The following is a 13,028-nucleotide window of genomic DNA, read 5'->3' on the forward strand; positions in this document are numbered from 1 at the left end:
GCTAGTTTGTCCTCGGTCACCTTATGGTGCATGAGCATACCCATCAAGAATAGGAAAAGAGACACGATGATAAATGACATTTGAAGCTTTGAGTAAGTTCTAGTACTCGGCTTTACTGAGTAACGGAAATGAGCGCTCTATAAGAAGCCACTACTATTAGTATTATAGCAGTTGGCTAGTTTGTCCTCGGTCACCTTATGGTGCATGAGCATACCCATCAAGAATAGGAAAAGAGACACATTTGAAGCTTTGAGTAAGTTCTAGTGCACAACAAACTTAAGGTTGACTATTTTGAATAAAACCCGGGCTGGTCGACCATTGGTTGACTACTGTAGTCGGCCGTTTAGAACCAGCCTCACAGCCTTGTTTTATGCTAACCAGTGTAAAGTGCAGAAGGAGGGGACCAGAGACACAATGATACCTGACGTTTGATGCTTGTTCTAGTTCTCAGCGTATTAAAGTGACGGATATGAGCGCTATAAAGAAGCCACTATTATTAGTATTATTTCTGCGGTCGACCACAAAATGATACTAATAAAAAGTTAAGGCATAAAAAATCAGAGATAAAACACCAAACACCACATGAAAAAATAACACCCAAACACAAAATCAGCCAATTACAAATGCGTAAATAATTTAAGTTATGCTTAAAAGCTTTAGAGCCAATGAATGATGTAGGTTAGAAAACGACTTACCATGTTATACCAAGCTGAAACTATAAGCTTTTCCTCCCCATCTCTCATTACCTTCGATTTCTCTCGCTCATGCTTTAAAAGTAAAAAAGAAGATTGCGTATTTCATCAACACATTCCCTGTAAGGGAACGATTTCATCCAGCCATTGTGCATTTTAGCAAAGTAGTTAGAATAATTTTGGGTTGAACAAGAAAAAACTGACTTGGGCGTGTTTTGAACCAATGTCCTTTAAGGTGCTGTTAAAGGATTTGGGTACTTTTTCCACTTATGTCCACAGATTTACATTAAACTTGCAGGGTTTGAAGATAATGATAGTGGAAAGCTTCCCTTCAAATATTACTTACTGAGGTGCTGTAGTTTTTGAGAAATGAGTAAAACAATGGTATGAAAATACGTTTTTACATGCTTAAAATAGTTTTTCGTCTCATGATCTGTGAGATGAAAATTATTTTCATGACACTGTTTACTCATTTCCCCAAAACTACAGCACCTCTGCACACACTATTTCAGGGAAGCTTTCTACTATCATTATCTTCAAACTGCATAAGTTTGGTGTAAATCTGTGGACATTGTGTTTTTTGTCCTACAAAAAGTACATAGACCCTTTAAACGTGTGTTATTTTGAACCAAAACAATTCTGAATTATTTTGGATCTTAAAGCCCTTGCTGCTGTGAGTTCATACATGCATATTTTGATAGGAAAATGAAATGGAAGAAGAATAAAAAAAAATTACAATAACCATTTTAAGTCGGTTGGCGTGTATATCCACCACATTTTGAAAGATACATCCGGCAGTTTATTGTTAATAATGCATCAAATTTCTAAAACCAAAGAAAATGTTTGTGTCACGTTATTTGTGTTAACATTTTTTACTGCAAAAAATTGATTAAATAAATTAACAATGTTAGCGAAATCTTGGCGTATTTTTACGATAAATACAGAAATTAATGGTCTCTGTCTAATGGGTTAAAAGACAAACCAATCCCCCCACCCTTCGTCTCCTCCTCTTACCTCTAAGTGCTCGATGATTTTCTGTTTCTCATTAAGCTGTGTCTTAAGGAGCTGTATCTCATTAGTGCTTGCCGGACTCTGTTTAGGGTCCAGGGTTCGAATCACACTCTTAGCCTTCTCCAGGTATTTCTTGTAGCGTTCCTCCATGGAGTGCATGTCTTCCTCTTTCTTTTTCAGCATGTCTTGGAGCTTGGTCACCTGACCGGCTGGTGGTTCAAATAAGAATAAACTCTCCTCTTAAAGAAATAATTGAATGTTAAAGCACCTTGAGCCCCACTGAGTGACGGATATGAGCTATATAAGAGGCCATTATTATTCAAGGGAAGGTACAGGTTTGTTAATCACTCTTAAAGGCAATGGATACTGTTGGTAATTGCTCAAAATAATTGTTAGCATAAAAACTACCATGTTAGCGATCAATGGAGAGATGTTGATAGTAAAAAACATTGTGAGAAACGGCTCCCTCGGAAGTAACGTTGTTTTTGAGAAAGAAGTTATTTCTCACAAAAATATTTGAATTTGATTTCGAGACCTCAGAGTTTTGAGGTCTCGAATTCAAGCATCGTGTGACAAGGGTTTATGTTCTTCCATTATTATCTCGCAATTTCAACGACCAATTGAGTTGAAACTTTCACAGGTTTGTTATTTTGTGGATATGTATGTTGAGATACACCAAGTGTGAAGACTGGTCTATGACAATTACCGGAAGGTGTCCAGTGTCTTTAAAGATAATTACAATAGACCGATCCATTAAGCTCCGCCCCATTGCGTATTGACGAATCACAACACAACGAAGGTCCGACACTAAGGTCCGACATGCGTGCGCGTATCTTGGCGCATGCGGCAGAGTTGTGCAGAAAGGCATTGGAGAGCCCACGTGTTCTTGCTCACCTGTGCGTCGTGGGCGAAGCCTACTGGGTCTGTCTATTAAAACTTTTGGCTGGAAGCCTACATCAGCTTATAGTATAAAAACAATTTGGAATCAATTCACTTTGAAGTAATGTAGTCATGAAAAAATATATATAATTTTTGATGCTTCAACATTTGAATCTGAATAGCCTTACTGTAGTAACGCTGGTAAAAATGTTTGTCTATACAAAAAGGTGACCACAGTTTATTTTGTATATCTACATTCCAAGAAGTTAACAACAATTGCTCAGATTGTTACTATGGGTTACTTAGGGTACAAGGTTTCAGGAAGATGTAGGTTTACTTACAGCTTGTTACATACTTGGGCTCCAGATCATCAATGTAGGATCTATTGCGTCGAAGTTCGGTATCGGTCTCCCGTAGCTTCTCTCTGTAAAAAAAATAATAAGTAAAGACAAATGAATTACTGTGAAACTGTATCTTTTTTGTCAACACATTTGAAAGGACATCACCAGTCATGAAACAAAATCTTAGCCCGTAAAAAAACTTACGAAATATATTCCATTATAATAGTGGCTTCTTCTATTGCACACATATCCAATACTCAGTGACGCTCATTGTGCTTCAGCATTCAGTACTTTCCTGCAAGGTATTGCTGGACCTATGCCTTCACATAGCACTGTGTAATGATTTCCAATGTGCTGTGGCACAATATTCTGCCGATCAAACCAAGTGCAGTGTTCTTAAAACACACTGGACCTCTGGCTTTACGCCCCATCTGAAGGACTAAGCAATAAGTGTCTTTTTTAAGGACACAAGTGTCTTGACCGGGACTTGAAGCCACACTCTGCTGACCAGAATAACCAGAGCTTGAGTCTGCAGACCTTGACTGCTCGGCCAGGACAAGCCGACACAATACTGAACAGGTTTCTACAATCAGGGAGATTTGGATTTTGTCTCATCAGAACATTGACAAAGCCATTGGACACTTTCAGAACAGAAACAAACAAAAAAGTTCACAGATTTACAAGCAACTTACAGGGTTTACAGAAGGTAATGGTGAAAGACTTCTCTTGAAAAATTATTCCATGAACTGCTTTACTTTTTGAGAAAACAATTATCAATTCTTGATATCGAGAATTATGGATTTATTTTAAACACATGTCATGACACGGCGAAACGTGCGGAAACAAGGGTGGGTTTTCCCGTTATTTTCTCCCAACTCCGATGACCGATTGAGCCTAAATTTTCACAGGTTTGTTTATTTATATATATGTTGTGATACACGAAGTGTGGGCCTTGGACAATACTGTTTACTGAAAGTGTCCAATGTTCCAATGACTTACTTGTGCTCATTCAGCTTCAGTCTCAGATCTTGATTCTAGAAGACGAGAAGAATAAATAAGTGTTAGATTTCATGAAAATGATTGAAGACAACGAAATAAATATTTCAGAGGAATAAAATTGGGACAGTCAGGTTGGCTCAGTGGATTCTTTCCTCAACTTCCAACTCTGGGACCTGGTTCGAACCCTACAGGGGTTCTTCTATGTGGATAGGGTTTCCAGTCCCTACTTTTTTCCTGAAATAGGTGTCTGGGGTTTTCCTCCCACATCTAAAACTGAAATGGTGTCTTCTTCGTATGGGGTTCTTGGCTGGTATGGTGATTAAGTTTGCTTTTCTGTTTTATAACCAGAGTTAATGCATAGTGTTGGTTTAATTATGTTAAAAATAAAGTTAGTTTTTGACAATATTAGTAAACGGGTGCAGTTAATGACAACACAAATGTAAAAGAAGTAAAGTAAGAAGCTTAGCATGTTAGAAAAATGGCATCTGTTAAGCTCACTACCAATACAAAGACCCCTATGAGGAAGACCACTCATTGGCTGAGAGTTGCGCATCACACATACATGTGCGCACTTTGCCGATGGCGACCACTGCGCAGGGTTCATTCATACACAATAATCCTGACACATGCGCAGAATGGCATTAGTTGCATGTCGATATGAAGAGATCTATGCGCTTGAAAAATTTAACAGTTTCATTTTTTTTTTTTTTTAATGTGTGAAGAAAGCTACAACTACGGGAGTGCCTAAAAAGTCAAAATGGCAGTAGCATACTAATGGACCCAATGGACCCTTCCCATGAAATATGCGAATTACATTCACGCATGCGTACAGACCCTGTTGGTTGGCAAACGCCATAGAGTTGTGCACTAGACGCGCAATCGCGTCTGCGTGACGCACCCATTACCCGTGTACAAAACAGCGCGATGTTCCCTCAATTTGCCAACCAAAACGTTAGTGCGCATGCGCTATGTGCAATTTACATATTTCATGGGAAGGGTCTATTGCATCAGTTCCATTAACAGACTGTCCAACACTTCCATTTTCCCCCTCTATGAAATAAGGCCCAGACTTTTAAGACACTACCTTGACCAGTAAAATGAAATCTCTACAGTGAACTACACGCTGAAACAGACTACTTGCATGAGGATATTATAAGCCTTTTTGAGATATGGCAGACACAATGCTACAACACTATAAGGATTGGGTAAAATTGTGTATATACACCCAAACCAAACAGTACACTCCTATCACATCCGCCATACCTCAAAAAGGCTTATTGCATTATCCACTAAATATTTTAAGACAGTGGACACTATTGGTAATCGTCAAAGACTAGCCTTCACAGTTGGCGTATCTCAACATATGCATAAAATAACAAACCTGTGAAAATTTGAGCTCAATCGGTCATCGAACTTGCGAGATAATAATGAAAGAAAAAAACACCCTTCACACAGTTTAGATGGTTGATTTTAAGACCTCAAGTTCTAAATCCGAGGTCTCAAAATCAAATTCGTGAAAAATTACTTCTTTCTCAAAAACTATGGCACTTCAGAGGGAGCCGTTTCGCACAATGTTTCATACCATCAACCTCTCCCCATTACTCGTCACCAAGAAAGGTTTTATAACAATAATTATTTTGAGTAATTACCAATAGTGTTCACTGCCTTTAAAAGAGTCTTGAAGTGATTCACTCAATTCGAGCATGGCAACCTATTGACCAAGCCTGGGCGACTATTGCGACTAGTGTCGGAGTCGCGACTATTAATGGCTTAGTCGAGTCGTGACTACCGTTTTTCAACTACTCGGTTACACTTCTACAAAAATAGTCACAACTTCCTGCTTGGTGAACCAATTATGTAACTCATCACGATTCACGACAACATATCCAACTTACGAAACACAATCAGACATCAGTGACGCGATCCTTCGATCCTACTGAACTGCCCTGCGCCAAACAATATTCTGCAATGCATCTTGGGAATTAAAAATAAGTCGCTACGTGTGTCAAACTCGCGACTTTTTGAAGCGTGGCTAGTTGAGTTGTAAATTTCACAAGTCGCCCAGGCTTACTGTTCACATCAGGGACTGTTACAAAAGATATCGGGGTGGTGTGACAAACCGAGGTCTTCCATTTTTTTTATAGATACATGTGGCCCTCAAATAAACTAAAAGTCTAAGGAATGGGATAACAAAAGATGTCCTTGATTAACTAGGTGAACATGAGCATGCCAACCCAATTTGACATTGCGAGGTTTATTAAAAGTATTTATTTCTTTACTTACCACCATCTATTTTTTAGGTTTTCTTGTTTATTTTATTTGGGTGGGGGGGGGGGGGGTTGTGACTCGTGCAAAGGAGGAGAATGGTATGGAGAAACAAAAACAAACAAACAAATACTTATAATGGATGGATGGAATATGACGGATCAAAATGAACAAAAAAGTTAGTATGGTACTCACAAACTGGTTAATCCATCCATGCAATCCAGGCACAGTGGTTAGAATGTAATACAAAGAAATACCATGAGTTAGGTTACCAGACACAGAGAGATCTTGCATGCATGCCAGAAACCAAAAAAATAAACCAATTAAAATGAAAGTAGACAATTTTAGTACATGCAGGGAGTCACACAATTGTATGGTTTTATTGGCAGGAGAGTACTGGGCACAGTTTCACAAAACACTTGTAGAGCCACTGGAGGCGATTGCCTTCGTGCCCCTGGTCATATTTTGGTGCCCTTGAAATGCTCCAGTAGAAATTTACAATTTCCTTGTAGGGTGCCCTAAGGAGAAAATGCCTTCGTGCCCTTGCCCTTTCATGAACAAAGCATACAGGACTGCACTAGTGTCACAAATGTCCTAGATTTGGGTTGGCTTGGCCATTATGTTGGGCCTTTCTATATGGTTTGGCCATATTCAGTATTGAGGCATGCAGCTGCAATTTGCTGGGGACACAGAAAACAGAGGCAGTGTCAGGCACAGCCGAACTTTGACCTGTGTTTTCCAACTTTCATCTCCAAAGCAGAGAAATCAAAAACAGGGAAATCAGAGATAATCAGCTGGAAAAAAAAATGCAGACCCACAAAACGCATAAAGGCCAGGCCTGGAATCACAGGAGGCCACGGCCCTCATTGCTCCTGGTCTTGGCCTTAGTGCCCTTTGCAAAATCCAAATGGCCTTGCCCTTTCAGAGATGAAATTCCAGGCCTGACATACCCCCACAGTGTACAATTTGTCCAGGATAAAGGATGGTACTAGTCATAAAGGTACATTTAGAGCATAAATGCCATGATGATATGTTGGAAATATCAACGATCAACAACAGAGGGGGGAGAAAACACAAATCTGACATAAAGAAAATAAAACTCTGCATGGCAGGATACGCATGCTACAATCCTCCCATGCTATAATGCAGACAGATTTAAAACATCAAATGCAATAAAGCCAAAAGAATCTTGTAAAACGGTGCACCTAGTGCAGATAAATTTGGAGTATTCCTGCCTCGCTGACTTAAAGTTCTATACGATGTGAAGGCACCTTTTTAATATGTAACTTTAAAGTTCTGAGTATAACTGATAATTTTTTTTTAAAGCCAGTGCCTTATATAATAGTGGTTTTTATCCTTTATTCATAAATACCCCAGACAGTTTCTCTACTCCTATTGGTGGAGAGCGCGTGACGTGGGTGTGCATAAACCTTTTGTTAATGACCGGTAAATAGTGTTAATTCATTAGCGTGACACGCAACCTTGCACCTGTTCTTATAAGACAATTTCTTCATTCCTATTGGTCAAGAGCAACGGCTGAAACAGTTGTGCCACATCACGCAATACGCCCACAGCATTCCCTTATAAGGAGTTGTTTACGCGAGGGCAGCGGATGGCTCTACCATTTCATAGCTGGAGGGGTGTTGTGTTTAAAGAAATCATTTAACAATTATAATTTTTGCATTTATTTAACTATTTGACCAAAAAGTGATGATGTTTTTGACCGAAAAGGTATTTATGAATGGGAATCAAAGTGTGTTGAATCGGTTTTCAACTAGTGGTCTAAACCCGCCGAGGCCTGGTTCTTTATAATTTACCTTGACTTTGTCTCGGTAATATATCAAGAACCAGGCCTCGTTGGGATTAAACCACTAGTTGAAAACCTCTTCACCACACATTGATTCCCTTATTCTTTATGAGAGATGGCCTTACATCACAAGGCTACCACAGCCCATTTATGGTGAGGGCTACACTTAAACTGATTCGGGCTATCGACCCAAACCAACTGCCACCCCTGCAGGGGAACGTTTCCACCTACATTATTCCTGGGGCTGAAACAGGGTTACCCCCTTTGTCTGGAGAATACAGGTTCAAATCGGCTGAAGTTCTCAATGTTCACCCAAAATAAAATAAACTTGTGATCTTGATTTCTATGGCATTTTAAGGTCTAATAGCCATTAAAAAAAAAAGAAAACAAGTAAATTATACATACTCCACATTATCATCAAGTTAAACACCACACAAATTATAAAAACCACAACAACCACAAAAGATAAAAAGGAAAAAAAAAATCAAAATAAAATCTGTAAATCAAAACTGATTAGTATGATAATGCCTACAGGCAGCACAGCAAGCCATTCCAAACGTATGCAAGCAGGCAAATTTAAGGTCAAATTCATTCTCAGGGGTTACCTCTTGGCTTTGTTTCTGGGAAGACTGGAGTGTGAACGGTGAGGAATAAATGTGGACATATAACACAGATTGTTAATGTGGATTAAAAAAAAAAAAAAAAAGCACCTATCAGAAAAAACGCAAAATTAACCCTTGTGAAAAGACAAGTATTATATTCATTATCTTCCAGTACACGCTAATCCTCCAATCAGATTTGCAGAATGGAGGGGTGATATAAACCCATATTGCACAGCTATATCACTACCATGCATATTATGTGTTCTATGTCACGCGCCAAGTTTGCGCGCTCGTGGAAATACGGGACAATATAGCGCGTCTGCATCCCATACGGGTAGCAGATGGGCTATATTTTTCCGTAGTCCACTCGCGCTTGTGTGATAACTTATAATATCGGAAGAGGTACGTTATGTTATTTGAAAAATCAGCTGGCAGCTATATTAGATAATGGTTTTTATCAACCACTGGCATTCCATCAGTACCCGAGTTTAAGGCACTGGACGACTTTGGTAATTGTCAAAGACCAGCATTCGCACTTGGTGTATCCCAACATATGCATGAAATAACAAACCTGTGAAAATTTTGACTCAATTGGTCTTCGAAGTTGCAAGAGAACAATGAAAAAAAAAAAAAAAAAAACACTCTTGTTGCACAAATGTGTAATAAAAGGCTTCAGTCCTAAAGTCTTTTTGAGAGAGAAATTAACTCTTTTTCAAAAACTAAGTTCGTTTCGAGGGAGCCATTTCTCACAATGTTTTATACTATCAACAGTTCTCCATTGCTTGTTCACAAGTAAGTTTTTATGCTAACAATTATTTTGAGTAATTACCAGTGTCCAATGCCTTAAAGACTACCGTCTGTTTTTATTGATCAAAGCACTGCATCAATGATCTTGCACTAGACCTACTACATTACGCTAAAGAGATGCTACTGGCGGCTGGCATCAAACCATGCACAAGTCAAATGGTCAAAGCACTCCACCACACGACCAAAATAGGTGAACCACGCAGCATGATTTATACTACGGCCACTACGTGAATTTCCCATCATCCAAAATCTCTGAATTCTACTCACCTTTGCATGTGACTCTTACAAGCCGTTTATCAATAAAGTAGTTATATAAACATTCACCCTGGAACCCACTTCCCCAAGGCCAGTGATCCTGGCACACAAGCCTACTATTGGTGTCAAATACCCGAAATGCTAAAGAGCAGAAAGTTTGGCTAAGAGCAGAAAGTTCTGCTGTTTGTTCTTCGATTTTCCAGATACATTTGGTTGTCTTTTATGATCAAAGTTGCTTCCTGTTTCCCAATTCGATTTCTCAAGATACATTTTGTTGGTTGATAACATCTTTTCCCACTACTAAAAATTATAAACAAGAACCTGTGAAATTTTGTAGGTATCTGTGCCGGTAAACACAAATGCAGTGATAACCTAAACCCTATGATTACGCCTTGTAAACTTTTGTTCAGATAAGAAAGATCGTGTTGAAAACTGCTCTTTCCCAAACCAGCGAGTACCAACCCATAGTTCTCGTTGGCAAACTCGGGTCTGCTTTTAATGCATGATTCACGTAATGGCAGAAATCAGTTGAGTTAAAGTCAGAAGTGAGAAAAGTGTTTTGTTTTTACCTCTCCAACGACCGACGACGATACGCCTTCTTCCCTTTGTTGCAGCTTCAGCTCTTCAACCTCCACTTCCAGTGAGAGAATTCGCTGATTGGAAATCCTGAGAAAGAAGACAAGGAACGAGTTATGCCAAATCAAATTTGGTTTTATCCTTATACACCAATGTGTATTAGCACTTTATACTCGGTACTTTCCTGAGCTCTGTGAAAAATAATCACAAGCATATTACTCAGGTGGGATTCAAACCCACAACCTGTGCAAACCTAGAGCAGTGTCTTATCAACTAGGCCACCCAGATTGCCTGGTAGCTAGAGGCAGCTTGAATCCAATATTTTAGCAGGGAGTACCGCTCTGTCGTATGGTTGGTAAGACATTTGGCCTTTTTCTTAATTTGGCGGTTATTATCTTTATTTTAAAATATCTTTTTAATGTTCTTGTCATCTAAAAAAATTCTAATGTTTGTTTGTAGCTGTTGGGCTCCTCGGAAAAAAAAATTTTTGCTGAGAGGGTAATCAAGAAATAAATAAATAATAATAACAATAATAATCGGTTTTTATATCCTGCTTTTCACACCGGATTGCCTTCTAAAAGCGCTCAAACATCATTACATGAACACCTGGTCACTGGCCCATTAAATTCATTTCTTAAAACATCTTAGCTCTCTGTGGAGCATACATGGTATACATCCTGTGCTACAAATATGCGCTAGTAAACTAAATCAATCCCAAGAACCAACTCTGCCCTCACAGGTACACATTTACCCCTAGGTGAAGAGAAGCAATTATAATTAAGTGTCTTGCTCAGGTACACAAGTGTCATGACCGGGATTGGAACCAAAACTCCGATGACTTAACCACCAGCGCTTGAATTTGATGCGCCTTTACCACTCAGCCATGACACCCTAATAAATAAATAATAAATAAATACCTGTTTTCCGACTCTAGGTCGTTCCGTCTGGCGTTTGAGTCGTCCAGAAGGCTCTGTAACAGCTGTGTGTTTTCATCGCTCGACTCTCCTGCTTTCAATTTCAACATCTTGTTCTCATGCTGAAGACGGATGATCTTTTCTCTGAAAGAGAAAACAGTTTTCTTATAAATGAGACGACAACAATTTGTCTTTAACAAAACAAAGAGCTCTTAACTCTTCCCTGTGCCCACAGGTCACTAGCAACCGGAAAATCGCTTCAGAAAAAGAGTTGTTAAACAAAAAATAAAGACAGCACAAACACACAGTTTTCAGAATGGGTGCTATTATGACCTGCTTATTCGGTAAGGAAATAATTCACAAAAGTGGTACTTGAGAGGGTTAATGATGAAGGGAAATGGGAAGTTAAATTTTGCACTGGTGTCATTTTTTATGTATTTGTGCAATGAAGGTAATAAAAATAAAAATAAAATAAAATTGACTCATTTCCCTCATGTGAAGTGCATCACACAACACATGGGACCAACAACTTTACAAAGGACACAGGTGTCAAGACAAGGACTCAAACCCACACACTCTGCTGATCAGAAACAACAAAGCTTGAGTCCAGTTTCTTAACCGCTAGGCCACTCAATCCACTTAGCTACCATGCGTTGGACTATAGGACGTCCTTAGCAACAATAGCAATGAGTTGTAGCCAAAGTAGTAGCCATCAAATTAGATACAGCCTTCGGGTTGAGTGTTAACTAAGCCTAGAAGACTAGTCGCGCCATAAACAGTTGCGACTTTGGCACTAGTCGTGACTAATTTATAATTCCCATGATGCATTACAGCATATTGTTTGTCGCAGGTGCAATTTAGTCAAATTTGTGTGAAAAAGGATTGACAGGTTGTGTCACTGATGTCTGGTTGTGTTTTGAATGTAAATTATGATGTTCTGAGTTACACAATTGGTTCGAAAGCAGGAAGTCGCAACTATTTTTGTAGTTGTCGTGGCGGCCAACTAACCGAGTAGTTAAATAACGGTAGTTGCAACTCGACTAAGCAATCAATAGTCGCGACACTAGTCGCACAGGCTAAGTATTAAAGACAGTGGACACTAGTGGTAGTTACTCAAAATAAGTACTAGCATAAAACCTTACTTGGTAATGAGTAATGGGGAGAGGTTGAGAGTATAAACATTGTAAGAAATGTCTCCCTCTGAATTGACGTAGTTTACAAGAAAGAAGTCATTTTCCACGAATTTGATTTTGAGACCTCAAGTTTAGAATTTGAGGTCTCGAAATCAAGCATCTGAAAGCACACAACTTTGTGTGACCAGGGTGTTTTTTCTTTCATTATTATCCCTCAACTTCGATGACCAGTTGAGCTCAAGTTTTCACAGGTTTGTCACTTTATGCAAGTGTTGATATACACCAACTGAGCAGACTGGTCTTTGACAATTACCAATAGTGTCCAATGTCTTTAACATACCTTATTTCTGAAGGAAGCATATCAGCAAATCCTGAGGACAAGGGGCTGCCCGGGCTGGATGGCCTGTCGGATGACAGACCCATACCGACATTGCCAGCGAGCTGGTTGCAGGTCAACTCATCATTAGTTTCTCGCAGTGAGTCTCTCTCAACTCTCAACCGCTGCAAAGAGTTAGAAGTAAAAGTTTTGTATTTGGTTATAGGGTGTGGGTACTGTTTGTTTTACAAAACACAGTGTCCACAGATTTACATTATACTACCTCAGTTTAAAGATAATGATAGTAGAAAGCTTCCCTGAAAATATTATTTGCAGAGGTGCTATACTTTTTGAGAAATGAGTAAGACAAGTCACAAAAATAATTTTCGTCTCAGTGATACGAAAGTAATTTTAGCATGTACAAACTCCTC

The 13,028-nt window shown here is 39.1% G+C and overlaps 1 protein-coding gene across 2 annotated transcripts in view; it reads right to left on the bottom strand.

Annotated features, from left to right (window-relative positions):
• Positions 1-13,028, bottom strand: part of LOC139945899 (protein Hook homolog 3-like) — a 32,937-nt gene that overhangs the window by 3,338 nt on the left and 16,571 nt on the right. The window contains exons 10-17 of one of the 2 annotated variants that reach the window (XM_071943400.1): positions 12,622-12,782; positions 11,152-11,292; positions 10,228-10,324; positions 8,600-8,623; positions 3,923-3,957; positions 2,924-3,006; positions 1,707-1,912; positions 696-767 (exon numbers count right to left, since the gene is read on the bottom strand). In XM_071943400.1, coding sequence (XP_071799501.1) covers positions 696-767; positions 1,707-1,912; positions 2,924-3,006; positions 3,923-3,957; positions 8,600-8,623; positions 10,228-10,324; positions 11,152-11,292; positions 12,622-12,782 — 819 coding nt within the window. The remainder of the gene's footprint in view (positions 1-695; positions 768-1,706; positions 1,913-2,923; positions 3,007-3,922; positions 3,958-8,599; positions 8,624-10,227; positions 10,325-11,151; positions 11,293-12,621; positions 12,783-13,028) is intronic. The other variant, XM_071943401.1, reaches the window with a different exon arrangement.

The sequence above is a fragment of the Asterias amurensis genome, chromosome 13 (genome assembly GCF_032118995.1).
Source record: "Asterias amurensis chromosome 13, ASM3211899v1".
Taxonomy (NCBI): Eukaryota; Metazoa; Echinodermata; class Asteroidea; order Forcipulatida; family Asteriidae; genus Asterias; species Asterias amurensis.